This window comes from Hippocampus comes, unplaced genomic scaffold, assembly GCF_001891065.2.
Source record: "Hippocampus comes isolate QL1 unplaced genomic scaffold, H_comes_QL1_v1.1 scaffold22, whole genome shotgun sequence".
In the NCBI taxonomy this organism is placed as follows: domain Eukaryota; kingdom Metazoa; phylum Chordata; class Actinopteri; order Syngnathiformes; family Syngnathidae; genus Hippocampus; species Hippocampus comes.
The window spans coordinates 5,342,666-5,370,067 of NW_017806175.1; the positions used below are offsets into that span (position 1 = coordinate 5,342,666).

Here is a 27,402-nt window from a genome sequence, read left to right on the forward strand (position 1 = left end):
TTCAGATGCTACATTTATGCAGACGTGAGGCGGCGGCGTTCATCACGAGTTTGTTTGGACTGTTTGTCAGAATGAGTCTTCAAGCATGGTGGATATGTCCCATAACCTTTATGTAAATAGCCAAAATCAACCTGCAAGTTGTACACACATGTACATATTCACACACACACACATTTATGCGCTTTGTTTGGACAGATTTGCCTTTTTCAGAGGCTACATTTATGCAGACGTGAGGCGGCGGCCTTCGTCACGACTTTGTTTGGACTGATTGTCAGAATGAGTCTTCACGCATGGTGGATATGTCCCATAACCTTTATGTAAATAGCCAAAATCAACCTGCAAGTTTTCAACACCGCAATGTTAACCATGCAATGTGTGATATTTCAATTTTATGTGTAACCATAACAGAAGAGCATGTGGAATTTCATTCCATATAGTCATATCATATTACATTTTCATATCAACATGGCTGTCTTGTGTGGTCGGTCTTCAGTATTCACGGTCAAAGGAGAAGCACAAATAAAATTATGCTCAAAATATTACAAAGCAATATCTAAAAATATAAAGTATTAGAACAACAACAAAATGGGGGGGGGGGAATCATTTGAAAAAGTACCGGAATATTGCAGCAAAAATAACCATACGCTGGACTAAAAACATATAAATAAAAACATTCATCGAATAATATTTATTTCATAAAATATAAAAGATTAAAAAATATCTGAAAAATCTAGGCAATAATACAATATTGTACAAAAAAATCAGTTTAAAAAAATAGGAAGAAATAAGCCATGTCTCGTAAAAAAATCATTTGAAAAAGTACTGGAATATTGCAGCAAAAATAACCAGACGCTGGACTAAAACATATAAATAAAAACATTGATCGAATAATATTTATTTCATAAAATATAAAAGACTAAAAAATATCTGAAAAATATAGGCAATAATACAATGTTGTACAAAAAAATCAGTTTAAAAAAATAGGAAGAAATAAGCCATGTCTCGTCACAATGCGTTGAAGCAGTGGGGTTGTCCTTAACTGTACTACTCGGCAGCAACCAGTAGGGGGAGCAATCAAGTCAGTTCCCAAACTAGTCGGGTGACAGAAATTTTGGAGCGTGACCATTTTGAATTGAAAAAAACATCTCCCAAGTATAGATTTTGCTGAAATATAATTTGAACGTTTCAAAAGAGCAATGTAGTCGATTTTCTGTATTTTTTTGTTGAAATAAAAACTAGCATAGCATAATATACTATCACGTAGCATAATATAGTATTTTAACCATAAGTGTAAAAATAAGACAGCCAGCAGTTGCACCCTAAATCACAAATTTATTCACTTGATATGAATACAATCACACACGCGTACTTTCTCTCACCTCACACACGCGCACACACACACCCGCGCGCGCGCGCGCGCGCACGCACACACACACACACACACACACACACACACACAGTATTGGAAGTCTGTTGCATGAGTCTTTTATCTGTTGTCTTGCATGATGAACCCTTAAAAGCATGCATATGCAGGGATACTCATATCCAAATAAACGGAATGCATCATCTATAGTCCAAGTCATCATCATCAACGTCACCGTCAGACATCAAACATACAAATGTCATTCAAATACAACTGATAAGAAAATGGAAGAAATTAATATAATCACTACTAACTAACAAAAAAAAAACAGAAATCCAAAATACAGAAATAGTGATACATGGTGTGCATGATAAAAGCCTGAAATCTGATGGTCATTTTTATTCCTGTGCAATAAAAATAGTGTCTAAATAAATAGAAATATATTAATACAAATACACAAATGGCACCAAAGTATAGTTTTTTAAATTAAAAAAAATACATTCAAATATAATATGTATAGCATTCAGTCTAAAAGCATAAAATCTGAATTTTTTTTAAATAATATATATAACTATTATATATGTAAAACTATTCTCTCTCTCTCTCTCTCTCTCTCTCTCTCTCTGTATATATATATATAGACACACATGAATAAAAATTATCTTAACATTTAATTGTAATCATTTAATAATATGTTTTAAAACAAAACAATATGCATGGTGTTCAATGTTTTGTAAAACTCCACATATGACTTTGTTATGGTCCAATAAAACCCGCTAAAGCAGCTGAAGTTGTAGTTGGGGTCAACTTGAGGCACTTAAAGTGGTGGCAGAGTTGACACGAGTTCGAATGTGATTGCCTTTTTCTGAACACTGCCAAATCCCAGTTATGAGTCCGTGCACACTTGTCAATTACCTTCTTGAAAAGAGGAGGAAAAAAAATCAATTCAGTTGTACAGGTTATACAGACGGACACCTTAATGGTGGAAAAAGTTTTGAAATTATTTATCCGGGTCTCGTTTCTGACACCACAATAACCTGCCATTTGAACTGGGGGGGTGTAGACTTTCTATATTCACTGTATGCCTCCGAAAACATGCAAATTGTGTTCGTCGAAGACTCTTGAATTGTGCATAGGTGTGAGTGGGAGTAGTTGTTGGTCTATATGCTCCCTGCGATCGACTGGCAAACGGTCCAAGGAGGTCCCTGCCTCTCTCCACCCAAAGTGATCTGGGCAAGGCTCCATCTCACCCATGATGTCACCCCTAATGAAGATAAGTGCAGTCGAAAATGGATGTATGGATGTCTCTTTTTTTTTTTAAACCTCGAAGCTGATCTCTCTGGAGCGTCCGAACAGCGGCTCGGTGGCCAGGTGCGTGTCGGAGTAGGCGCGGCGCAGGTGCGTGGAACTACATGTGGTTTTGATGGCCACCTCGTAGGGAGGCGGTGGTCCCAGCCAGGGCGGGGGGTGCGGCGGCGGGCTGAAGCCGCCGGGATCCATGGGGGGATAATCGAAGTCCTCGCTCCGAGCGCCTTGTCTTTGGCAATCCAGAGTCCTGTATGGGAACAGAACAAATGCACTGTTATCTCCTTTACAGGGGATGCACGTGTGCCTCATCGTTCTGAGGTTCGGGGTGTTCATGTTTTCTTGATGATCAGTACGCTACAGCATCTTTGAGAGACTTGTATCAGATTAGCATCCAAGCAAAACACAGCCATATATGAATAAATAGATACGATATGCCGCTTATGAGCTGTGCTGAGCGAATGGCCATGCTTTCCATTACCATGCGCCATGCAGGGATGTCTGTTAGACAGTTCTCGTCTACTAAAAATCCGCAGCACAACCCAGAAATGCGTGGACCAGTCTCTGTCTGCTGATCGCGCCACAGCGCCGGTTAATAAGAGCAACTAACAGACTGTGACAACCACAAGTAGAACAGGGCATTTTGAGTGGACTAGACACTAATTTCTGTTCGTTAAATCCTAAAGCTGCTAAATCCAGGTCCATGAAATCAAAGTTCCTCCGTATGTGCCCTGACATTGCCTGGCAACTAGTCCAGGGTGTATCAAAGTCAGCTAATCGAGGTTCCAGCCAGGGTCCAACATTAACAGTGGCCCGATGGCCCTGGGCCAATAATGCCGAAGTTGGCCACCTTCCAGACACTGACCTGATCAGGCAGTACACGTTTCATAAACAGATAAAATGAAATCAACACATTGTAGAATTTTAACCCAAATACAGTATTTTGTGTTGTACCCCCTCGAACTAACAGTCCCACACCATGTAAAATGATCCAGAAACGTTTTCACGTTGTACTGTTTGACAAATACATTATTCTACCGGTACTATTACGTTTGTGTTATCCTTTTAACCTCTGTACTCAAAGATGCACTTCAAGATAGTTCCTTAGCGCCAAGATACCACAAGATTGCACCACGGCTGCACTTTTGTCTTGGCCTGAGCACAAAATCTTTTGTTTAGAGCAAAAGTAAAAGAAAATTTGTGGCAAGCTTTCATGGGCCGCATAAAATGGCGTGAAGGGCCAAATCTTGCCCACGGGCCTTGAATTTGACACTGGTTGCTTCAACTAAAGCCACTTCCTTCATGTAAAAAAAAAAAAAAAAATCGTTTTTCAAACTCACCCTGGCAGAAACACTGACTGGGACTCTGGGAAGCGATTGCCGTCATGCGCAAAGAGGGCATGGCTGCTATAGCCGGCGTACTCATTGTAAGGGTAGTGAGGGCAGTCGGGGTCAAACTCCTGCTGGTTGTAGTTGGAGGTGCTCTTGCTGTTCATGGCCCAGAAGAGCCCCAGGATGAGCATGACCACCCCCAGCACCACGCAGCACAAGGAGAAGGGCTGCAAGCGGCTCTGCGACGAGGCCAGGAAGGCGGTGGAGCCGCCCGTCACGATGAGGAAGGCGCCGATGAAAATGGCACCGTGGTGCAGGGACGGCATCCTCCCGACTGTGAGGTCAGCGCAGAGGCCGAACGAACGTTGTCACTCGGGTCCGGATGGGATGGGGCTCCCCATGTGCTTGGAAGGTGATCAGACATCCACGTATTCCTTCAAGAAATCCAGAAAAATAAAACCCTCTCACTTTTTCATCCTGAAGTGGAAGAAGAGGTGAAGCTCCAGGTTTGGGAAAGGTGCTCGAAGTGAGCTTTTTGACATGAAATGGAGGACTTGTTTGCAGAGCGGGCTGATGTGGACAAGCTGCGCGTTTGTCATCGCAGCAGATGGACAAGAAGACCAAAGAGCCCATTAAGAAATCTTTACTGGCGCCCCACCCTCCTCTGTCTAATGTGTCTGAAGCGTACCACTTTAGTGTACGTGTGTGTGTGTGTGTGTGTGTGTGTGTGTGTGTGTGTGTGTGTGTGTGTGTGTGTGTGTGTGTGTGTGTGTGTGTGTGTATTCAGGAAAATGATGACATGGAAACTGGGTTTCTGCGTGTGACATCAATTACAGAAACAAGAGCATGTGTGGTAACAATTCCAATAACATGATGATGGCCCACAAACAATACATACAGAGTGTCCACAAAATCTCTTTACAATAACAAAAAAAAAAAGTATTAAAAAAGTGGTAGGATATGTGAATCAGATTTATTCACAGATTCCACATATTTTTTTAAATGTGCTTTGAGTGAATGTGTTCAATTGTAAAGAGATTTTATGAGTACCCTTTACATTGTTCGCCTATATGCTCACCAGATAATGACAACATAAGGGACATTTTAGGATCGCTTTAACTTGATAAGTATGGTACTGTACTCGGAATTTACGTCATAGATAGATAGGTAGATAGATTGATTGATTAGTGATTACAAAAATGAAAAACAGATGTTGCATGTTGGTAAGTTAAGTAATATCTAATTACTGTATGTTGAATTATGCTATCGTAGCATTTTCACTATGAGTGTAAAGGCCTGTATCCAATATGTACATTGTATACATGCATTTGATGCATGTATACAATAGGTATATTGCACATGGAAACTTGAGAAACAGTAAAATACATTAAAATGATGCAATGTAAATGGGATATTATTCCAGTACCAAACATTGAGTGGAGTGAGAGCTAAGAATACGGTAAAAATATAACTGTACGTCTGTTAATATTCACATAATTGATCGTATATAATCATACGCATAACAACGTTGCAGTGTTCAATATATTTATCGCATACAGAGGAGAATCATCATATGAATAAAAAAAGAATGCTATTAAAATGCAGTACAATAATAACACCCCCAAAACATTTATATTAATTCTTGAATTTACTGTCAGTACGTACATTCCATTATTGAAAATACACACAAGAAACCGGTTTTATTTGGACACACAGGGACACACACAGCCTTAAGGGTGGGATGGTGTGACCATTTTCTTGCGCTGCCATTGGTCTAAGCCCGGCGAGACTGCCAAAAATAATTGCCCACTCTCGGGTGTTTGACCAATCGCAGTGAGGCATTTGCGCTTCATCCCGCCTTCATAGCGGAATCCCCCAATGAGTGTCTTCTAGTAGTCGTGGCTTCGAGTCCAGCGACCTATCACTGGGGTAGGGTGACCGTTGCTATTATTTGGCACATTAACAAACCAATCTCCGTGGAAAGTCTGAACTTTTGTGTGATAAGATTAACTTGATGTATCAAACAGCGCTTTTCCTGCCCCGTGTGCGTTCACGATGGAGACGCTGCTCGGCCTCGTTTTTCTGGCGCTTCTTTTGCTCCTTTTGTGGATCCAAGTGAAAGGTGTCGACTACGTGCTAGTTCACCAGCGTTGGATGTTCGTTTGCTTGTTTCTGCTGCCTTTGTCCGTCATTTTCGATGTGTACTTCTACGTGCGAGCCTGGATCATCTTCAAGATGTGCTCTGCGCCGAAACTGCATAAACAGCGTGTGTGTGAGATCCAGAGACAGGTGAGAAAACCTGGCGCATGCGCAGAAGACGAGGTCGGAATTGGTCCTGCCTAGCTAAAACTCTGAACATCCAACCTTGTGCATAAATGCCATGGGGTTAATTGGTCCTCGCCTAGCTAAAACTCTGAACATCCAACCTTGTGCATAAATGCCATGGGGTTATTTAAAGCACTTCGGTCTGAATATTTATGACTTGTTTAATACGCAGAAAGTTATTTTACACAAAAATTATATTATAAAAAATATTGAACGGAACACCACTAGGGGCGGAGCTACCTTTTAGCTAAGGGGGCCAAGCCCATCCTTTACCATTCTCTGGCCACCCACAAAGCGAAAATTCTGATATCTGTCATTTATCTGACATTTTCACATGGATGGAGTATTCTGAGACAACTTGATACTGCCACAAGTTATATATATATTAACTGCATATTTAAAGCATGCATGAAATAAAATGCACACATACAGCAATTTTGTGCACTCACTCATAATACAAAGAGGTGCACAATTGAGTGATTTTTTTTTTTTAGCTTTTAGATATGAATGTAAATATGAAGGTAAGTGTTAGCAATCTTGTGCACTCACTCATAATACAAAGAGATGCTCAATTGAGTGATTTTTTTTTTGCTTTTAGATATGAATGTAAATATGAAGGTAAGTGTCGGCTGTCGGTGACCACTGATCACGTTGAATGGCTGTTAGCTTGCGACTCAGTGCATGAGGTAGGAGTACACTATGAAAAAGCAAAGCAATGAGAAATAAAATGGCAGTATCTAGCAAATGAAACTCAGCAAAATATTGCTTTTTAATAAGATTTGTTCCTGACTGATTATGAATGTGACGGGCATTGTTCTGAATATGTGTACATTTTATTTTATGACTTACGCACACACTATCCCTAAACTCTGTCTAATATGATTAAATGGCGTCTGGATGAGTAAAATTGACCAGGCACAGATTTCAAACTGGGCATTTGTGAAGAAAAGGGCACAAAAAATAAGGTCAAACCGTACACAGGCATTCTCAACTGCCGACCTAGTGGAAAAAGTACTTGACCAAATCTCAGGAACTCTGACCTGTTTCCAGGTGCGCAAGTGGCGGGAGGAGGGCTGCAAGGGCTTCATGTGCACGGGCCGACCTGGCTGGCTTTCAGTGTCCCTGCGGGTGGGCAAGTATAAGAAGACCCACAGGAACATCCCCATCAATATGATGGACATCCTGGAGGTGGACACCCAAAAGCAGGTGGGGGGGAACACACGGCCACAAGATGACGCTTAAGAGGATTGAAGAAGTTTGTTTGCAAATTCCTGTCACGTTGGATAATTTTTTTTGGGGGGCGGGGGGGGGGTGGAGGGGTTATTCCCAAGTAGGTAGGTGGGTTCGGTAGACTCGTCTCAAATGGGAGTCTGCACGTCTGCCACCATTTCAAGTTGCGATGGCAGAATTAATTGATGAATCAACAGCTAATGGATTATCAAATTAAGTGTAATAAGTGAATACTCATTGTTTAACTTAAAATTGTTCATGTCTTATGATTCCAGCCTTTCAAAACTCATTATTCCTAAAAATGACAACGCATGGTCAGATCTGTATTGCGCAAGCTTTTATTGGTCAGAAGTGCTTCCAAAAAAAAAAAAAAAGGAAAAATCAGCATCAAAAATACATTTAGCGACACATAAAATGATCTTTGATCAAAATTCCCTGTTGACCAGTGTAATCGATTCTAAAAATCTTTCATCGTTGTGGTCGGCTTTTTCTGATGTGCAATGTTTTTGCTTTCTCTCAGAAGGTTGAAGGTGTAGAAGCTTTTTTTTATGTCCCTTCTTGAAAATATTTTTTTTTGCTAGAGATTTATCGGTTACAGGTTACAATTTTTTATTTTATTTTTTTATGTCACAAAAACCTCGCATTTGAACACGGGCGTATAGACTTTTCGATCCACTGTAGGTGCCGTTTAGATACCCACTGAGCCGAAATCTCACAAGATTTAAGGACGTGACGTCACACACGATGAAGTTTGCGCTTGTGTTTATTTGGTGTTCAGGTGGTGCGAGTGGAGCCCCTGGCCAACATGGGTCAGGTGACGGCACTCCTCAGCTCCATCGGCTGGACTCTGCCCGTGCTCCCCGAGCTGGATGACCTCACAGTGGGTACGTCGCATTCGTGTCTCGGGGGAATCATCGCAGACTAGGAGGGGGTGTGATGACGGGTGGGCGCTTCAGTCCTCCATCCATCACTGCTTCCTGTTTGGCCTCGTCCTTAATACTATTAGAGGAGCGACGCTGGAGCTGAACAGATAAAACCCAGGGCGGAAATGGTTGCCGAGTTGGAGGCGCCCGGGGATCGGGTTTCATAATGGATTTCCTGATGCCATAAACTGCACATCAACGCGGCCTAATGTTTTCCCATCAGGCCCGGCGTGCATTCGTTTACCCTGACGTCCGTGCGCGCGTCCACGGCGAGCGGCATCTGTTGTTTTGCTGCCAGAAATTAAATCACGCCACGTTCTCAACCTCCCTCTCGTCTTGTCTCAGGTGGTTTAGTGATGGGCACCGGCATCGAGTCGTCCTCTCACATTCACGGCCTCTTCCAGCACATCTGCGTGGCCTACGAGCTGGTGCTGGCTGACGGCAGCTTCGTGCGCTGCAGTGAGGTAAGACGCGCGGAGGAAAAACGTGATCATAAAGCGTATTTTGTGCTCGTCAATTTTGTTGATGTGGCCCTTTGTCACGAAACAGTCTCAAAGGGCTTCACTGGCCCACGGTTTACAAAAATCAACAACATCCTCCACCATCCTGGCAAGGAACTCCCGGGGCGAGTTTTTTATTTACTTGCTTTCATTTACTTGCGCAATAGGTCAAATTCAGTTCAAACTGGTTTGATATCAAACTGTGCATCATGTGTTTACTCCAAAAAAAAAAAAAGAACTTTGGAAAGTAAGTGAAGTGATGAAAATCAATCTTTTTCTCAGCCCCCGCCCCCTCCCCTGAGATATCGGTCAAGCCCCTCCCGAGCCCCAGCAGAGAAAAAAAATCCTGGCGCCGTGCCTGAATGCTGAACAATGTTCGTTTAAACAACACGAGAGTCCACTTAATGACATGAAGTGCTGCAGGTTCTTCTCGGGAATTATCCAGCTCAGTAGATGCGGAATCCTTCCAGCGACAGACAGCCTCACCTCGACCCCTATCTATCATCCCCTTTTTAAAAAAAAAATTCAACCGTAAAATATTGTTTTCACCACCAGGACGAGAACTCGGACCTCTACCACGCCGTGCCGTGGTCCTGCGGCACTCTGGGCTTCCTTGTGGCAGCCGAGATCAAAATCGTGCCCGCCAAGCCGTGGGTGAAGCTGCATTACGAACCGGTGCGAGGTCTGGACAACATCTGCAGCCGCTTCGCTGAGGCGTCCCGGGACAAGAGCAACACTTTCGTGGAGGGCATCCAGTTCGCGCTGGACTCTGCCGTCATCATGACGGGCAGCATGAGCGAGCACGCCGAGCCTGACAAGGTAGGAGAGGAAGGCCAGTGAGAAATCAAACGGGATGAAAATGTCTTTTCCTGAGTTTCGTGGCCTAAATATAAATTGGCAAAAAAATAGAGTGGACCTGAGATGTAATTAATTTTTTTTTTTCATGCCTACACTGGGACCTTAAAACCCAATCAAGAATGTGTTTGTGATCACGACCAACAACACCAAATAAAGAATGTGACGATACCCTTGTCACAATGACATATTTGGTTTGACTTTCAGATCAACAGAATCGGCCTGCACTTCAAACCGTGGTTCTTCAGACACGTGGAGGGCTACCTGACGGGCGGCAAGCGCGGAGTGGAGTACATCCCGCTCAGACACTACTACCACAGACACACACGCAGCATCTTCTGGGAACTGCAGGTACGAGGGTCGAATGATTTTCAAAAATCATCGAATGACATTTTTTTTTTCAGCCCTCAATATTCCGATTTAATATGTGACTATTTTTTGAAAGACCGGATTTCCGTTTTTTTTTTTTTTTTCCCCCAAAATTACAGTCTTCCCCATTTGACAGCTGCATTCGAAATTGCAATGTCAATCTGAATTCGTTTAATTGTTCAGCCCTGCCAGGTACACACACACATACACACCCAGATATTTATTGCCTCGTCATCGTACATTTCCAGCTGTGCATGTTCGCCTCTTCTTTGTTACTCGTGCGGCCCACGAGCCCATTAGTTTGTGCGCGGTCTGCTGCAGCCCACTTAATGGCGTGTTTAATTATGCATTGGGCTGCTCTGACGCGTGGCCATCTGCTGGCCTCGACAGACGCCGTCTGCCGGGTTTGAAAGCCATGTCGCGAGCAGGCTGACTCGGCTATATCTCGAGATTTATCCGTTGGGATGCAACGTAACCTTCCACTCACGTCTTTTTGATGTCCGTGTAGTTGGCGTGTAGCTAGCGGTGCTCACAATCGCGGGGTGTAATGACCGAATAAATGGCATGGTAGCACTTCAAAGGATGGCATTATTATCATTTGGATTATTATGTGCGGCGATTGAAATGATTGGAAATACCATAAAATGGTCGCAACTGTCTCCCCACCAGGATATCATTCCCTTCGGCAACCACCCGGCGTTCCGCTGGCTCTTCGGGTGGATGGTCCCCCCCAAGATCTCCCTGCTGAAGCTCACGCAAGGAGAAACCATCCGCCGTCTGTACGAGCAGCACCACGTGGTCCAGGACATGCTGGTGCCCATGAAGCACCTGGAGGCCGCCATCACACGCTTTCACCAGGACGTCGAGGTAAGGGGTGGAATGTTTATGCGGACCTTGGTGCTGGGCCAGTCATTGATTTTTTTTTTTTTTGGGGAGTGTGACTTTAATTCCCACTTAGAGCCCAGTAGAAGGCAATCCGATCTGTTATACTAAACATTTCCAAAGATGTAAAATAATAATGCAGTAATGTATGTGCTTCCAAGCGCTAATATTTTTCCGATGGAGCCAAAAGACTTTTTTCCAAAAGCTGTGAAAGCTGAAGATGGACTAAATATTCTGGGATCAACTCAGCCATGCAGTTTTATGGCTCATTTTATGTGACATTTTTGAACATTTAAAAAAAATGTTAATTTAAGGATAGCAGCAAAAATGAGCAATTAATGGATCCCCCCCCCCCCCCAAAAAATGTTTTATAATTGCCTATAGATGCCACAAGGCAGCGGCAAAGTGCTATTTTTGTCCAAAAGAATCTCGCCTGCCCACTTCATTGTTGCTGGCATGGAGGTGCAAGAAGAAGGCATGGATTCATTAATTCAGTGGGAATAAAAAATATCCAGAAAAAGCTTTTTGGGTAGTAGAAAAATCAAATACCAGAAAAAAAAAGGGAGGGGGGGGTTTCAAAATTTGTTTTGAATAATGTCATTGTGATATGCTTTATAGGCCGTATCCCTCAGGTTGTCACGGACCTTCCAAAAATGTTTTTTTCAGGTTTATCCTCTCTGGCTCTGCCCATTTCTCCTGCCACCCGGAAGGGGCATGGTCCACCCCAAAGGCGAAGAGGAGGAGCTATACGTGGACATCGGCGCATATGGCGAGCCCAAAGTCAAACACTTTGAAGCAACGGCGTCGACAAGGCGGCTGGAAAAATTTGTCCGAGACGTCCACGGGTACGCCTGTCATATTTTAAGATGGTTTAACTCTGCATGGCTCGAGCGACGCAATTTTAAGTTGTTTTTTTTCCTCACGTGGCACCGTTGGAATTTGCATCACGACATGTAAAGTCAATAAGAAAAACAGATTTTTTAAAATGCGGGAAAGATGCTCAGACGGGCTATACATACATCATGCGTAAACACATTTAAAAACGCTTGGCTGTAAATTTGACCTGTAAAAATAAAATGACTCGCACATTTTGTACGGTTCCTGTAAATGTTCTGCTTTGACGTTGCAGGTTCCAGATGCTGTACGCGGACGTCTACATGGACCGCGCCGAGTTTTGGGACATGTTCGACGGGCAGCTCTATCACAAATTGAGACAGGAGCTCGGCTGCAAGGATGCTTTCCCTGAAGTTTACGACAAAATTTCAAAGGCCGCCAGACACTGATTTTCTGCGGTCGGAGGTCATATCAGGTCCTTAAGACTGTCTTAAGTGATGAAATAGAAGTTATGTTACATTGCACCACAAGTCTCTTAGCTCGTTGCTGTCAAATGTGTCATGTGTTGATCATCTTAACTTCAAGTCACAAAGTGCCAAACAGTTACTTTCCAGATTGGCAAACATTATTTTTTGAGAATAAAAAACAAGATCCTCTTCTTTTTTTGTCACACACTGTTTTTAATCAATCAATCAATAATAATAATAATAATAAATTCTGTACTGTCTAAATTTGTGCTTGGTCAGGTGTCAGGTAATTTTCCGCAGAATAAAATTCATAAAATACATTTTAAAAAATATTCAGAAACCATTCATAGTAATGTACAATTGTAAACATGTAAAAAGAGAAATAGCACACAGTATGTAAGTTGTAAAAAGGTTACATTGACACCAGACTTTCCCATCACCGTTAAGACAATTATTGTGACAACACTCTATATAAAAATCTATTAAAATTATGTATGTAAAAATTGTCACTAAAATATTCATAAAAAACAAGCAATTCATCGTAAAAATTGTCATTAAAAAATTAACTAAACAAAGCAATTCATAGTGTTGGCAGATGTAACGTGACCTTGACGCCTGAATGCACGTCACACTCAGATACAAATTAAGAGTCAATCGACAGTCAAGGAGTTAAAATATCAATCAAGAAATTCAGTCTGTGCATAGATACTGTACATAGTCCCAAGTGCAAACCGGGTTGAGGACACCCGGCACGTTCTCTGCTTTGGCCACGCCTACTCCACGCTGTAAGTGGAGCAAGAGGACCAGGACCAAAAGGAGGCTGAGGACGCATTGGCCGCCTCCGCCGCCTCCAGGGCTTCCAGCTCCTTAAAAAGAGTGGAGGTCAGGTCGTCCTCATGCGGGCTGTTGGTACATGTGGACGAAGATGAAAAGGAGGCTTCGGCCGCCTCCAGGGCTTCCAACTCCTTGAATAGAGCGGAGGTAAGGTCCTCCTCAACGCCGTGTGGGGTGACGGTGCATGTGGACGAGAGGGAAGAGGTGGACGCCTCGTCCCATTGCGACGCTTCGACATTTCCCAAGTTATTTAAAAGTGTGAGGATCAGGTCCTCGTTAGGCTTAGCCTGTGGGATGCTGGTCGAGGGCAAGGAGGGCGGGGATTCCATGACCGATTCAATCGCTGGTGAGGGCAAGGAGGGCGGGTAGGCCATGACCGATTCCATCGCTGGCGAGGGCAAGGAGGAAGAGGATGTCGGAATCGCCTCATCGAAGTGAGTGGAGACCAGGTCCGCCTTGAGGTCCTCACGTTTCTTGCACCTGCATGTGCATTTGCACGGCCCGTGGGCCTGCACGTGAACCTCGGGTGGAGATGCTGCAAACGCAAACCACAAAAACACGTGTCACTCATGTAACTCAAGGACTAATTTAAATATGAATACACTCAATGGAGAATTCGACCGACACTAAGAATGTTCAGTTTTGATTGACATGTGTGGTCAGAGGTATAACTGTTCTAGTTAAGAATTCGAGGAGACTTTTTTCTTGTGCCTTCGGGCTCACAACGTCACGTGACCAAACACAGAAAGCAGATTAAGCCGTGACGTCCGCAATGCGAGCCTGAGGGAACGATGTCAATTTCATCTGCTTAATTGTGGGAGCGCATATATTGCAATTTTTTTTTTTTTGCCTTGACCATATTTTCTATATGATCTATAATAAGTACTTACCGGTCGGATAGTTGAAACTTTTGGCTGCATGGCACCACTCTCTCTTTTTCTTTTTGCCCTGCACAAAACACACACAAAAACAAGTGTCAAAGCACGCGAAAAAAAACCAACATGATGTAAATTATTAAGTATTATTGTTCCACTGTATCATAACTCATTGACTGCGGGACTCACATAGTTATTACGGCAGGACCAGTCAGGGTACATTTTGGCATGAATGTCATTCAGCCGCTCAGATTCGTTGAAGTATTTCTCCTTCTCGTTGGGTGCCAGCGACTTCCACTGTGGACATCATCAGAAAATGTCAGCATACACAAGGGTACAACTTGAGAGGACGTATGTGTATGTGTGTGTGTCACAAACACTCACCATCATCCCGAGGATCTTATTTACCGTGGCACTGTCTTTTGGAAGTGTGCCTGAATTTATTATTTCGGCCTGGATAAGGGGCCTTTGTTCCTTTAAAAATAGCATAAATGCATTGGGAGGTTTTTTAATATATGGCTTGGCGGAGTTGTGGTCTCCTGTAGTCCTCTTTCTCCTGTTGGGAAAACAAACGTATTAGCAAAATGCATGTCGCCTGTGTGTGGCCATTCGTGGAAATACATTTTGCAGAGGACTTACGCTGATTTTTGTGGTGTTGGTGGAGGTCCAGAAGGGAGATAAGAGCCAAAGGGCAATATATAGGAAATCTGTCCAAGCCTACACACAAGACACACGCGTTGTAGCAACAGGAAGCATGTGTGAAGATGCAAACATTTTTTTTGTTTTACTTACGGAAATGGAACATTAAGACGCCTAAGCACCACCGGTGCACCCATGACCTGCAAACAAAAAAAACAAAACGTTATTGCATACTTTGATGAGTAGGAATCCATTTTCTAATCCGCTCATCGTCACAAGGATCGCGGGCATTCTAAATTGTCCCACTGTGTAATTGTGAGCGCGAATGGCTGTTCGTCTGTGTGCTGTTATTGGTTGGCAACCAGTTCAGGGTGTAAATTAAAAAAAAAATCTTAGGTCACCCAAAACCCATGGTGTCGCATGACCTGCAACAGGCGGATGTTTAAGAAGCCATTATCGTGTCCCCCTTGAGGAGTAAAGTGGAGCTATAATTCCACATTTATAACATTGTTTGAAACTATTGTTTTATTTCAAGCCTCGTGTTTTCTGCACGTTTCCCCCAAAATTCTGCCCGTGCGTTTGGGATATTTATGTATTTTTTACAATTGACTGGAAATCCTCACTTAAATTAAGATTGGATTACCGACGAGTGGAAATCTAAATAAAAACTATAGGCATTTACTTTGAACGATAAAGTAGCGTTTTTTTCCGCCACAAAATAAAATGGATACAGGACTTGAAGCCTAATGTACGCATGCATCAAAATATTTTCCTTACCTGTTGATTGCTGGTCATAACGCCTAAATCCGCGTTGGTAAAATCCAAAAATCTGTGCACTTTTACGCTGGTCATCCTCGCTCGATGTCTCCTCGCTACTAACGGCGTTACTTTTATCGAGGCCTCTTAAAAATAACCCAAAATATTGCGGCCTCCCGAAATTAGCCAATCACGACGAGGATTGGGGTCTCCTTTGTGCGTCACATTTGCGCAAGTACTACGCACTTGACAGTTAATCAAAGAGCAGTGGCGACAATGCTAATGGGCACAAAATGGCTAACTAACGGCCGGAAGTCGTCCGAGGGCCGCTTCCAATTTGAGCAAAAAATGCCTTCTTTTCGGTGTGTTTAACACACTAAAACAACAAAAAAGAAAAAGAATCACTGTACGTTTTGTGGCCATCACGATGCGGTGAGTCTTCTCGCCAGGATACTCGAGCTGGCCGCCATTTTGAGTGCCAAGATGGTTATACCTGTACCGTACTGTATTTGAGGTGGACCGCAACCCGGGGACTTTAAAACTTGTTCTTAAAAACAACGTTTCAGCGACTTTAGATTGATAGTTTAAAATATACATGGGACTCTAAGCGTCCCATTATGAATGTCGCCCCAGGTACATGTCAAATAATCAATTGGAATATGGTAAGGGAAAAAAAACGTTTTGAATCCTTAAATTATATGGTCAAAAAAATATTATTGGTACGCTTTTGTACTAAAATTCGTGTAACATAAGGTTATTTTATTGTTCAGCAAGATCCCAAACTCATTTTGAGTTAGGTTTAATGTTTGACACTACAAAATAAAGTGTTGTTTTGAAACGGTATGCATACACAAAAGGAGCTTGATCAATTATGCCATAATGTAAAAAGTTTATTCTTCACAAATATCAAGTTTGGAATGTTATCCGATTTTTTTTTTCACTTCCAAGTATACCCAGACTGGCTTTCAAAATGGCGACCACGTCAAGTCCGCCAGTTTTGAGAAGCCTCGCTGCGTCGTGATGGTACAAATCTTTTCTCTTTGAAGTCTACTGAACACTATTGACGTTATTTCAACGCACATTCGACGCCGAATGATGGTTTTGTTAGCCCGTTAGCTTTAGCTGCCGCGGCTCTTTCACCAACGGCCCGTGACGTAATAAAGGGGAATATAAGGAGGGGGGGGGGGGATGCAAAATGCCGCTCATCCAGGTGAACAAGTTAAATAAAAACTTCGCGACCCGAGATGGCGGCAAACGTCGAGTGGGACCTGCTTTTAGAAGTCATCAACGCGGACCTAAATCAACAACAGGTAGAGAGAAGATTCAAGCATAACTTTATGGGGGGAAAAAAAAACCACGCAAACGTTTTGAGGCCAGAATTAAAATTCACTAAAGTCCCCAAAAAATTCTCTCTGGGGGATAAGGACTATCCTCTTTTAAATCAGGTCTAATGGTGTTTATTTGTTTTATATGATGAGTAACAGCCGGATGGGAATGAACATTAAATTATGAACAATACACAAACAAAACTTTTGGGAGCACGCGTGCAAACATGAGGCTTGAAATAATAGTCCAAATAGTTGATAGTGTTTTAAAAACATACGAGGCAGTTGCATGTTCCTGTTACAACTTAAACGTGAATAACAAGCAGGTTATTAAACATTTCTATTTTTTTTTTTTTTTTTTGCAGGTCAATGTTACAGCGGCGGAGGTGAACCAAATGCCTGTTGAAGTTCTGTAAGTCTCACACACACACACACACACACCAACATGATATTTGCATCTTCACACACACTTATTGTTGTCTCGTTTGTGTATGTGTGTAGTGATGCCCAGCTTTTTTACGAGTTGGCACAGGACTCCTTTTTTCTCCCTTCTCCTCCACCACCACCTCCTCCTCCTCCTCCAAAAGCCACGAACTTTGTTTTCCCCGACAAGAAAAAGAGGAAAACAGGAGCTCAGGATTCCAGCAGGCCCTACATAAAGAAGCCCCTCAATGCCTTCATGCTCTTCATGAAGGAGCAGCGGCCCGTGGTCAAGGCCCAGTTCCTTCATAAAGACAGCGCCACGGTCAACAAGATCATGGGGCAAATGGTGATTTTTTGTGTTTGCGCCACGTTATCGTTTGACACAAATGCGTGTGCTGACACAGTGATCGCATCCGCAGTGGAAGTCGCTGAGCCTGGAACAGCAGGAGAAATACTACGAGGAATCCGAGCGGCTCACCGTAATCCACGCCAGCACATACCCGGGCTGGTCCTGCAGAGACAATTACGTGAGCCACCTCTTTTTTTTCCTCATTTTCACAAAAGTCAACAAATTTGTCCAGTGCAGTTTTTGTGCGTAATGCACAGTGGTTTCTTCTGGTGCAGGGCAAAAAGAAAAAAAGAGTGTGGAGAAGCGCAGCCACCGGTTTCAACAATCGGAGCAGTAAGTACGCCTTCTCCAATAGTTTTCGTTCTACCCGCATAGGTGCACCTCAAGCTCCAAAGTTTTTCCCTCGCTACGTTTTGCTTATACAGGTGCATTTCCGTACCTTAGCATTTCATTTAAGTGGTTCAATTCAAAAAGTGAATTTCACATACCGAAATATTGCATGATTCCTGCCCCCCCCCCCACCGCTAAAAAGAAAAAAAATCACTCCAAAAAACTCCATCACAAAAGAAGCACTCCCAAATGAATATAAACATTAGATTGGAATTTGCATTCTGAAAAGTGTTGTCATATTAAGAAAAAAAAACCCCAAACAATTGCGATGTTGTCAATGTTACGCCGCTGTCCGTTATCTCCACGAGGTAACCACAATACTCGAAACATCTCTCGGTATCGTATGATGCGGCGCACTTGTACGCGGCGGCGTAAGAGGAGCTGATCACATCTCACCTTTAGATCTTTCGGTTCACTTTGGTGACGTCCTTGTCACCAGTATTGACAAGAGAAAATTACGAATTGCACGACGGGGTTTACATGTTTTTAAAACAAAGTCATATTTTGGGAAGGAAAAAAAGTTTGCGTTTTTTAATGAAGGTTTGCAGTGTTGTTTTTTGAAGATCAAAGTCAAATTTGTCAAGAGCAGATGACATCAAAGAGATGAACACTGAATACTTTGAAGATTCGAATATATTGACTTTTTATGTGACTGAAATGAGTTATCTTTCAAAAGGTTCAAAAAAGACTTGTTTCTTATAATATATATCTTGAAAATGCCAATAATTCTCTTCATATTAGGATTTTAAAACGACGACATTATTTTTGTGGAAATTATGACTAATCAAGAAAATAGTTTTGTTTTTTCAATTTTAAAATATATTACCAAATTCTCATATGAGTATGCCATTCTCATCTATAAAAGATTAAACTTTTTGTCTGAAAAATATATTTATATAGAAAAAATATTAAAAAACATACGCATTACTTCTTGCAAATATGATTTATTTAATCTGAAATATATCATTTTTTCTGTTAATGTTAGAACTTGAATCTAAAAATATACATCATCACAAAAATATGCAAAATTATTTTTTTTAATTTTGATTTTTTTCTAAAATAATGACAATTGTTTAATCTTGAAAATGCGAAACCTTATTCATGTCTTATTAGAATATAACTTTTAAACTCTTGTAAATACACACAGATTTATTACCCTGGTATTGCGTTAATCTGAAAGAAAACTTCTTCTCAAAAATATTACATTGATTCGCTTCATATTACAACTTTTATTTCAAAAGATCTGCTTTCATTCTCATGTTGAGATTTTAAAAAAATACACTGATTTTTTTCAACACATCCAACTTTGTCTCAATATTGCATATTAAATTTTAAAATAAGTTTATCCCTCCATTTTTTCCCTTAAAAAATCATGTTGATGAAAATATACATTTATTCTAGTTAGTAGTGTAACTTTATTCGAATTGATCAATGCTACTAATATTCCACTTTTTTTGTCATTATTTTGTAACATTTGTTTTTTGTTGCATAATTTCCATCTAACCTGTAAAGTGAATTAAAATCTACACAATCTTTTACGTTTGCAGCACCTGCACCTGTGCTCCCCGCGCTGGTCCACGCGCCGTCCGCATCAAGCTGCAACTGGCATGAGGCGCCCCAGGTGGAACCCACTTCTGTCCCGTTTATGACATCGGGAGCCTCACTGGTGGCCTATGTCCCCTTGTCCTCCTCGCCTTGGCCCTCATCCTCCTGCCCCACCTACACTCAGTTGTAGGACACCACCGAGGCGGACGCTTGAGCTATGCAGTGGAATCCGGTCAAAATAATTTTGAGACGTACCTGTGGATGTCTCGGACGAACTTTTCCAGGAGATGGATCGATGCCATTGCCTCAAATTGTGGTACCTCGTGAGGACTCATGTCCACATCCACCTCTTCACCCTCTGCGGCAGACCAAAGACAAGGACCACAAAAGCTGATTTTTAATTTTCCAACAGGATTCTCTTTAAAAAAAAAAAAAGCAAAACGATAATGACATCATACACTTTTTGCTTGTGTTTCCTGGATTTGCTTTAGGTCACCTACGAGACAAGGTTTTAATGAATTTCTTTTAAATTTTTTTTTGAGAGGCATCTTTTTTTGTATAAATAGTGTACATATTTTTTTCTTTCCATATAATGTTAAATTGTGTTCTTCCTCACGGACGTTCTTGTGATTTTTTGGCTTTTCCATACATATAGAAATTGTGTCTTCAGTTTATTTCCGTCAGTCATTTTTAATGAGGTTTTTATTAAAAAACGTATTAAAAAAATATTTGGGGGTGAGGTATTTTTGGCATTTCAATTTATTAAGTGTATTGAACAACCAACATCTTTTGGGTGCCCATTGAAGTTTTGTGGGCGATTGTGGGGAGTTTCTCTTTCCTTGATCCCCTCCCTCATCAGATGGAGGCCCATGGCCATTATTTACATTCTCTTCACTTAGGTGGTGTGTTTTTATACTGTACAAGTGCTATTGTATTTGTTTTATTGCAGTGCATATATTGTATTTACTTTTTATTCCAATGGGGAAAGATGACTTGTGATTGATTATTTTGAACTGGAAGTGTTGTCAAAGAACGATTTAAACTTGTAACTTGTCAGGGTACCACGAATGTAAATGGTGCGTTCAGGTACATCTCTGGAAAAAAATGGAATTGTTTTAAAGGTTGAAAAGTGTGTGCGTGTGCGTGAGATTGTCGACATCAGTGTAGTGGAAATCGATTTTAAAATGGCAAAGGCTGTAATTTGGAGGCTTTGGTTTTATGTATGTGTGGATTTATTTATATACTGTAACGTCTAGATCAGTGCTTAAAAAGTGTCGTCCACATGTTTACATATCAATTGTTTCATGAAACATGAACGTTATGACTGAGTAACTTGTGTAGTTTGCGCCACATTTATTTGGTATAATTTTTCTGAAGTTGTCTTCGTGACTGAAAGACAAAAGTGTTGAATTACTTAAAACTGTCTTAATTTTAATTTACGTTTCATTTGCCTTTATTTTCAAAAGCATGTACATGTATATCATAAAGTTGGTATTTATTGTAACAGATTAATTTATTGCTTGTCTCTCAAATGCTGAAGCAGTTGCAATGGCAAGTCTCAAATTCGTCGTGTGACATTTTAAGTGTTGCGTGCGTTGGCTCCAAGCTTGGTGGAACCAGTTTGTTGTGGCTGAACTTCCCTCCGACGCTTCCAGTTTTACCGTTCCTCCTCTTAGCTGTTTTCTCAACTTCAGCAACCGTCACACAGGTAGATATTCTCAACTATTTAGGATATTCGCTAGAGCTACGTGGTCTTAAAAGGGATTTTTAAAAAGCGTTTGCTGTTAGTGTGTGTGTGCTGAAATGTAACCTTGTGCCCTACTTGTGAACTCGGGTCTGTCAAACTTTGCTAACTCACTCCGCAAACGGGACATTTACGAAGCGGCGCTTGCTTTGTTTGCATACGAAGCTGTCGGCCTCCATATAAAAAGTGTCATTCGACACGATAGTGTGGTTTTAACCTCGGCGATAGTCGCTCTCGCTAGCAGCAGTTAGCCGCGCTATGCTAGGCGGTGGGCGTGAGCAAACTCAGGTTTCCTTGACAACAGCGCGGAAGTTTGCGCTCATTTGGCCAACCTTAAAAAACAAGTACGAGCGCTTGTACTTTGGGTGTGTCACATGCTCGACACTGACATGTGTCGCGTCTTCCGAACAGCACTGCGGCACAAGATTTGACTGGGTGGCATTTCCGGAAAACTTCTGCCTTTTGGATTTGGAGACACCCAACCCCGGAGGCGAGTGAGGCACGGGAGCGAGTGTTGGCAGCATGGCCACCGACCAGGAACCCCCGTTCAGCGTCAAGCTGGCCCAGCTGCTGCTGCTCTCCACCTACTGGGGAATGCAGATTTGGGTCACCTTCATTTCAAGTTAGTGCCACACCCACGCGACACACAGCAGAGTTTCTAAACAACAAGGGTGCCGAAATCCGGACCTCGAAAGCCCTTATGCAGCCTGTATTAGACGCTGTCACGTCCCTAAATATGAGCATTTGTGGAAGATGAATTCCACCTGTTTTTTTATCGTTCTCATGGGTCGTTCATTTTTTTCCATTTGCTGTCGACTGGAAATGAGTTGCTGAGGTAACTGCCAGTCATGGCTTCGGAAAACAGGTGGGAAACAGTTCGGTTGTGTCCCATTTGTAAGCAGAGCCGTGATTGGCCGTGACGCGAATGGAATGTCATTTTCAGTCGGCAGCAAGTGGCAAAATAAAAAAATAAAAAAAAAGGCAAGTGGCAAAATGGCTGACCTCTCAAGACGAATAAAAACGGCTGGCTTTAAAGCGCGTACAGACTGCACACATTTGGACTTGCGCCCCAACAAAAAAAAATCATTAACCAAATTGTAGCTGTCAGAGAAACGTCGCATCGCCGATATTATAAAATCTAAATTCAAAACAGAAAAAACGTTGCATTGCCAAAACATTATTTTTCAAGCCAAAAAAAAAAAAAAAAAAAGAAAAAACCTTGCATTGCCAAAACATTATTTTCCAAGACATAAAAAAAAAATAAAAAAACGACACAGGGATGTAACGATTCCGGTCACTGACAATGCATAACTTGCTGAGGACACGTTGCTTCCCTAACAGGTTTTGTGATGGACAACCACCTGAACAGGCACACGTACGGCTTCATTCAGAGCCGCCTGGTCCCCTTCTACCTTCACCTGGGCTCGGCCTGCGCCTTCTTCAACCTTACAATCTTCGCAGTGTACCATCCCAGCGACCTGCTGGACGAGCGAGAGGCTTTCCAAGTGAGTTCTCCGCACAGCCTCCGCCCCCCGGGCGTCGCACAGTATAACTCAAGACACCGCCTTGATTGATGGGACAACTTGGGTGCGCTGGCATCTTTCCCCGTTGAATTCATTGTTTCTAAAACAAAGTCCTCCGTTGTCTTTCAATATGCAATTTTTGTAATTCTGACGTCACATGCTTGCTGTTGCAAGCAACAAAGGGGCATTCAGGTTGCTTTCACAACGCAGGAACAGGCACACACACACACACACACACACACGCCATTTGGCACATTAATCGTTTTTCTTGGGATTTTTGTCAAGCTTTCTTGATCTTGAGGAGACAAATTTGAACCCTCCATTGACAAGCATATTTGTCAATGATGTTTTTTTCCACATGGACGCAGGAGGGGCAGCACTGTAAATTCCTAACTTGGAAACAACTTTATTGATGCCCCGCTTTTGATGAGATCAGCACAAATGGGTCTTGAAAAAGTCAAAATGCTCAAAAATGGCATAGTCTACGCGCAGATATGCCACGTCGACGTATCGCAGCCACTTAGGGCGCATCAATGCCCACAGGAACAAGGACACAATTTTATTTTAAAAAACGTCTGTCTTCTCCCCCTACACCCCGACAGATCTTCATCTTCTTCGTGTCGGTGACGGTGGCGGCGATCAACGCCCAGTGGTTCGGCCAGATGACGTCGGAGATCATGGCCGACATGCACCTGGTGGAGCAGGCGTGCGGCCTGGGCCAGGACATCGGCCTGTCGTCCAACCGCGAGGCCTACGCCAAGCTGTGTCAGACCGACGCCAAGTACCGCCACCTGAGCGGTCGCCTGCGGCTCTACCGGCTGCTTTCGTCGCTCTGCAACGTGTGCTGCGTGGCCTGCAACTTCTACAGCCTCAGCTACATGGCTGAAAACCTCAGCACGCTGTAAGAAGAAGCCCCAAGTTGTCTATTTAATACGTCCTTTTCTCACCGTGCCTTTACGTGTTCACGCGGCGAAACACTCCCCGAGTGCTACAATTGGGACCTGAACTACGTGTTCACGCGCCAGCTCGAGTCTTCGTAGACAAAACGGTGAAACACTCCCCGAGTGCTACAATTGGGACCTGAACCAAAATGTTCCCTGGGAAATTGGCGGCCTTCGCAGAAGCGTACCCGGTGATGGCAAAGTAGAATCGCTATGAACGTACTCATGGCTGTTGTTGTGCCCATTGTTCTTCCGCCCCTCCTCGGTTGCCCAGTCAAAGACCTTCGATCTCTCAAGCCAACCAGTCGAGGCAGTGACAAAAAAAAAACTAACTGTAATCTTTCTGAAAGGTTAAAAAAAAAAAACAATGGAGATTTGGTTGCATAAGTGCGCACACCCGTTACAAGGAAGTGGCACTGTGTTCAAAATTAACTAATCACAGTCAAATTTACGGCTTTTACTGACATTTTATTTTATTTTTATTTTCAGCAATAGCGTTAAGCTTTTATGCCAACATTGACTGTTATTTAGATCGGTTCATCCTTCGCCCTACCTTGACTAGGGGCCCAGTTTCAGTTGGAAGAAAAACAGCCGTAGTTAACGTTACGTTATTTTGTCCATGAAAATGACTTTATAAATGACAACTACTTAGAAGTCAAAGATGGAGGTTTTATCGTACTTTCAAAACTGGAATGTGTCAGTCAGTCTTAAGCTTTATGAGAAGCGATTTTCCCTTTTGAACAAGATAAGCTTCACGGTGTTGTTGTCACGAACGCATGCTGCTCAGTCCTGCTTCTCCTGTTTGGGCGCAACTGACAATCGACAAGCTGAGCATGTTTTTCTTTCTTTCCTTCCCTGTTGCTTTAGTTTGAAGTTGAGGATAATTTTCCAATTTGAAGTATGAAAAAAAAAACAAAAAAAGGAATTTGCATACTCACCGTTAATTTTGATGACACGTGTGCCTGGGCATCAAATCTCATCACCGCTGACTTTTTTTTTCCCCGTTTGTATTCCGTTCTTTTCGTTTTCTGATGCGGATTTATTGCCGCTCTCGCCATGTCGCACTCAGCAGCGAGGGAGCAGATAAAAGCGTTGCTTAAACCACCGAGTCCCATTTACGGTTCTGTCATCACGAGTACTCTTCTGTGAAAGCAACACAAGAAAATAGAAGGGCAGTAAAATCCCAAGAAATCTTGCGTGATATCATCAGAGACGTGCGTACCTCTAACGCTACATCACAAAGTCAATTTGTGCTTCTTGTGGGGAATCATCACACTTCTTTTGGCCGCATCATAAACGCTACAAAAGACGAAAACACGTGAGATCGTACGTGATGATAGGTTCACCCTCTTAAAGCTAATTTAACCCCGCCCCCGAAAATGTGACACTTTCAGATTCGGAGGTTATCGACACGTTTCTTAAAAAGGTTTTCTTGATGGTAACGATATGTGATATTTGGTTTGGAGTCTGAAGATAAAAGATAAGCCAGTTTGTTGGAATGTGCAATGCATGAAGGGAAAGTCACAGCAGAGCTTGTGTAAATGTTAGGTGAAGGAGATTTGGAAAAATATGACAGATGGAAGGCAAAAACAATGCAATTAAGATTTTTTTTTCTCCACTCAATTGTATTTGTAGATGTGAGGTTTTGGTGCTTTTTTTAGTGTGAATTACAAGTTTGTACAATCTTGTGGATTTAATCGCGTTCCGCTTCACTATTTGGCTCGCAGCGCTCAGGAAAACGTTGTTTCTTCACTTGATGTGACTTTGTAACTACTGAGGGATTTTTAATTTTGTGGTGGACAGTGTACAGTTGAGACTGACTTTGAAAACAATCTTTACTTGGTGACATTTGTACTTTTATTTTGGCAGTTTATTAAAATAAATAAATAAACCAAAGGCAAACTGTCAAACTTATCTCGTGATTATTTTAAAAACGCGTCCACAAACGGCAGCTTGACGTCAAGCTCATCCGAGAATCAAGAATCCACAGCAAATTGGAAAAAGACCAAAAAGGCTCATCTTTTAATTCAATGACAGGAACAAATGTTACATTGGAAAGCATTTTTGTAAAAAAAAAAAAAAAAAAAAAGTACAGTACCAAAGCCACACTTTGAATGAAATTCATTCTTTTAAACCAAAATACGATTTAAAAAAAAAAAAAGAAAAACATTCATAGAGGACTTACAAAAAAACAAATAAAAAAAAGAGCCAACAAATCATAAAACCCTCAATTTTTTATTCGAGGTGGTGAGGCGGGCTGATCAGACGACAACAGCTCACCACACGCACGTCCACATTTTGTAGCACGAACTGATCAGGCTAAAAGTAAACATTTCTTTTTCCACTTTGTCCCGATGTTGTAACAGTGCATGTGCAAAAAAAAAAAAAACATGGTAAAAGACTAAACGAGTGCAGAGAAAACATGACATCAAAGGCATCCATGTTAACGTGACATTGTAAACTGCTCGGAGCTAGACGTCTCACAATTGATAATTAATTGATCGAACTCATAAAATTGACCATATCCTTTGGAATTTCAGCCTCCGAAGAGTAAATAATCGGATTTTAATAAGACATTGGCAGACACCTGCTTTTATTTTGGAAAACAATTTGCCTATTTCCTGACATTATGTTACAGACCAAACCAGGAAGTGGATCAATCCATTTACGAGAGAGAGGGGGGAGGGGGGGTGTGTGTGTCCATCTCTTACGAAAATAATGGCTATTTGCAACCGTCGTCAAGAAATAGCCCACAGCTCTGCGCCATCTTGCGCGAGATGGCTTATGTGGCTTTGTTTAATCTAGCCAAATAATTGGTTAATAAATAGTAATGGTGGGCGGGGGGGTATTTTGCACTAAACTCTAAAGCAAAATTATTTCTTATCTGATTCATTTTTGGAATTATCGATCCAATCATAAAAACATGAATTAAAAACTATTCTCGGCCACCATGGGTGCAGGTAAACAAAGCAGATGTCAGCCGTCACAATTTGGATACAAATGTGGATTCTTTGATTTGGTTGGCTGAAGAGTGCGAACGGATATTATTATTATGGAGCATAATTTCTGACATGAATAAAATGCTGGCGGCTCATGACAACACTTTACGGGGGGCGAGAAACAGCTGGCACTCTTGTGTGCGTTTCTCCAGTAAAATGTCTATAAAAGTTCCATAAATATTTTTCCCTTCTCAATACTTAAAAAAATAGGAAGACTACTGTCTCTTTTTAAAAAAATCTAAGAATAATCGTAACCCTCTTTGCCAATGATGATTCTTAACCATCGGTTCCTCCTCAAGACATAAAGCGTTTCAAAGAAGGACACGCGCATGAGCAAAAGAGGAAACAGAATCCAGCGTCATACAACCATCTTGCCCTTGATGTCCATTTTGGTGCTTTCGCTGAAATTGCTGGGCTGCTCCTCGCGCAGCGTGATGTACGAATACACCAGGCTGGCTGCGATGCTGCCGGCACAAAAGTCATGCGCATGTCACAAGATATGAAAGCCGCAATACAGAAATGCCCTATTTAAATACTCGCTCGGTAAGTTTTGATAGCATTTACTTCTCTTGAGATATATATATATATATATATATATATATATATTTCCCACAACAGAACTCAAGCACAAATGGTAACATCATCATTTTGAAATCCAATATTGTATTATGAAGA

General features: G+C 42.0%; 5 protein-coding genes across 10 annotated transcripts in view; 3 read left to right on the plus strand and 2 right to left on the minus strand.

Annotated features, from left to right (window-relative positions):
• Nucleotides 1-5,887: 5,887 nt before the first annotated feature.
• dhcr24 (24-dehydrocholesterol reductase) lies at nucleotides 5,888-12,441 on the plus strand. Its single transcript, XM_019896865.1, has 9 exons — nucleotides 5,888-6,288; nucleotides 7,375-7,530; nucleotides 8,333-8,438; nucleotides 8,823-8,941; nucleotides 9,533-9,796; nucleotides 10,040-10,183; nucleotides 10,871-11,068; nucleotides 11,750-11,928; nucleotides 12,213-12,441. Exons 1-9 carry the CDS (start codon nucleotides 6,055-6,057, stop codon nucleotides 12,364-12,366), a joined length of 1,554 nt encoding a protein of 517 aa, XP_019752424.1. The 5' UTR covers nucleotides 5,888-6,054; the 3' UTR covers nucleotides 12,367-12,441.
• A 142-nt stretch (nucleotides 12,442-12,583) lies between these two features.
• Nucleotides 12,584-24,852, minus strand: LOC109532188 (transcription factor 7-like 1-B). Of its 4 annotated transcripts, XM_019896869.1 has the most exons (8): nucleotides 24,667-24,852; nucleotides 19,776-19,878; nucleotides 14,886-14,932; nucleotides 14,733-14,810; nucleotides 14,478-14,649; nucleotides 14,283-14,390; nucleotides 14,109-14,166; nucleotides 12,584-13,753 (listed from the first exon to the last, which is right to left on the minus strand). In XM_019896869.1, the coding sequence occupies exons 3-8, from the start codon at nucleotides 14,927-14,929 to the stop codon at nucleotides 13,158-13,160; spliced, it is 1,056 nt and encodes a 351-aa protein (XP_019752428.1). In that variant the 5' UTR covers nucleotides 14,930-14,932; nucleotides 19,776-19,878; nucleotides 24,667-24,852; the 3' UTR covers nucleotides 12,584-13,157. The 4 variants fall into 4 exon arrangements, with proteins under 4 accessions (XP_019752428.1, XP_019752426.1, XP_019752427.1 ...); XM_019896867.1 differs by lacking the exons at nucleotides 19,776-19,878; nucleotides 24,667-24,852 and adding an exon at nucleotides 19,526-19,601; XM_019896868.1 differs by lacking the exons at nucleotides 19,776-19,878; nucleotides 24,667-24,852 and adding an exon at nucleotides 19,532-19,600.
• LOC109532191 (transcription factor 7-like) lies at nucleotides 16,473-19,780 on the plus strand. Of its 3 annotated transcripts, XM_019896871.1 has the most exons (5): nucleotides 16,903-17,225; nucleotides 17,315-17,582; nucleotides 17,656-17,763; nucleotides 17,861-17,918; nucleotides 19,523-19,780. In XM_019896871.1, exons 1-5 carry the CDS (start codon nucleotides 17,041-17,043, stop codon nucleotides 19,708-19,710), a joined length of 807 nt encoding a protein of 268 aa, XP_019752430.1. In that variant the 5' UTR covers nucleotides 16,903-17,040; the 3' UTR covers nucleotides 19,711-19,780. The 3 variants fall into 3 exon arrangements, with proteins under 3 accessions (XP_019752431.1, XP_019752430.1, XP_019752433.1); XM_019896872.1 differs by lacking the exon at nucleotides 19,523-19,780 and adding an exon at nucleotides 16,473-16,798 and having other exon boundaries at nucleotides 17,179-17,225; nucleotides 17,315-17,972; XM_019896874.1 differs by lacking the exon at nucleotides 19,523-19,780 and having other exon boundaries at nucleotides 17,656-17,904.
• LOC109532192 (transmembrane protein 205) lies at nucleotides 21,761-25,817 on the plus strand. The gene is made up of 4 exons (XM_019896875.1): nucleotides 21,761-21,886; nucleotides 22,606-22,769; nucleotides 23,390-23,742; nucleotides 23,795-25,817. The coding sequence occupies exons 1-3, from the start codon at nucleotides 21,787-21,789 to the stop codon at nucleotides 23,690-23,692; spliced, it is 567 nt and encodes a 188-aa protein (XP_019752434.1). The 5' UTR covers nucleotides 21,761-21,786; the 3' UTR covers nucleotides 23,693-23,742; nucleotides 23,795-25,817.
• A 743-nt stretch (nucleotides 25,818-26,560) lies between these two features.
• Nucleotides 26,561-27,402, minus strand: part of slc35d1a (solute carrier family 35 member D1a) — a 6,228-nt gene continuing 5,386 nt past the window's right edge. The window contains exon 12 of the mRNA XM_019896870.1: nucleotides 26,561-27,191. Coding sequence (XP_019752429.1) covers nucleotides 27,086-27,191 — 106 coding nt within the window. The 3' untranslated portion in view covers nucleotides 26,561-27,085. The remainder of the gene's footprint in view (nucleotides 27,192-27,402) is intronic.

Bases quoted from the DNA above. Each gene is read 5' to 3' on its own strand.
- dhcr24 (XM_019896865.1), top strand. From the start codon at position 6,055: ATGGAGACGCTGCTCGGCCTCGTTTTTCTGGCGCTTCTTTTGCTCCTT. The intron at 9,797-10,039 runs GTAGGAGAGGAA...TTTGACTTTCAG, and splicing joins AGCACGCCGAGCCTGACAAG to ATCAACAGAATCGGCCTGCA. The intron at 11,069-11,749 runs GTAAGGGGTGGA...TGTTTTTTTCAG, and splicing joins GCTTTCACCAGGACGTCGAG to GTTTATCCTCTCTGGCTCTG.
- LOC109532188 (XM_019896866.1), bottom strand. From the start codon at position 15,584: ATGACCAGCGTAAAAGTGCACAGATTTTTGGATTTTACCAACGCGGAT. The intron at 14,650-14,732 runs GTAAGTCCTCTG...TTTTCCCAACAG, and splicing joins CCAACACCACAAAAATCAGC to GAGAAAGAGGACTACAGGAG. The intron at 14,167-14,282 runs GTGAGTCCCGCA...TGTTTTGTGCAG, and splicing joins GGTCCTGCCGTAATAACTAT to GGCAAAAAGAAAAAGAGAGA.
- LOC109532191 (XM_019896871.1), top strand. From the start codon at position 17,041: ATGAGGCTTGAAATAATAGTCCAAATAGTTGATAGTGTTTTAAAAACA. The intron at 17,583-17,655 runs GTGATTTTTTGT...TCGCATCCGCAG, and splicing joins ACAAGATCATGGGGCAAATG to TGGAAGTCGCTGAGCCTGGA. The intron at 17,764-17,860 runs GTGAGCCACCTC...CTTCTGGTGCAG, and splicing joins GGTCCTGCAGAGACAATTAC to GGCAAAAAGAAAAAAAGAGT.
- LOC109532192 (XM_019896875.1), top strand. From the start codon at position 21,787: ATGGCCACCGACCAGGAACCCCCGTTCAGCGTCAAGCTGGCCCAGCTG. The intron at 21,887-22,605 runs GTTAGTGCCACA...CTTCCCTAACAG, and splicing joins TTGGGTCACCTTCATTTCAA to GTTTTGTGATGGACAACCAC. The intron at 22,770-23,389 runs GTGAGTTCTCCG...ACACCCCGACAG, and splicing joins ACGAGCGAGAGGCTTTCCAA to ATCTTCATCTTCTTCGTGTC.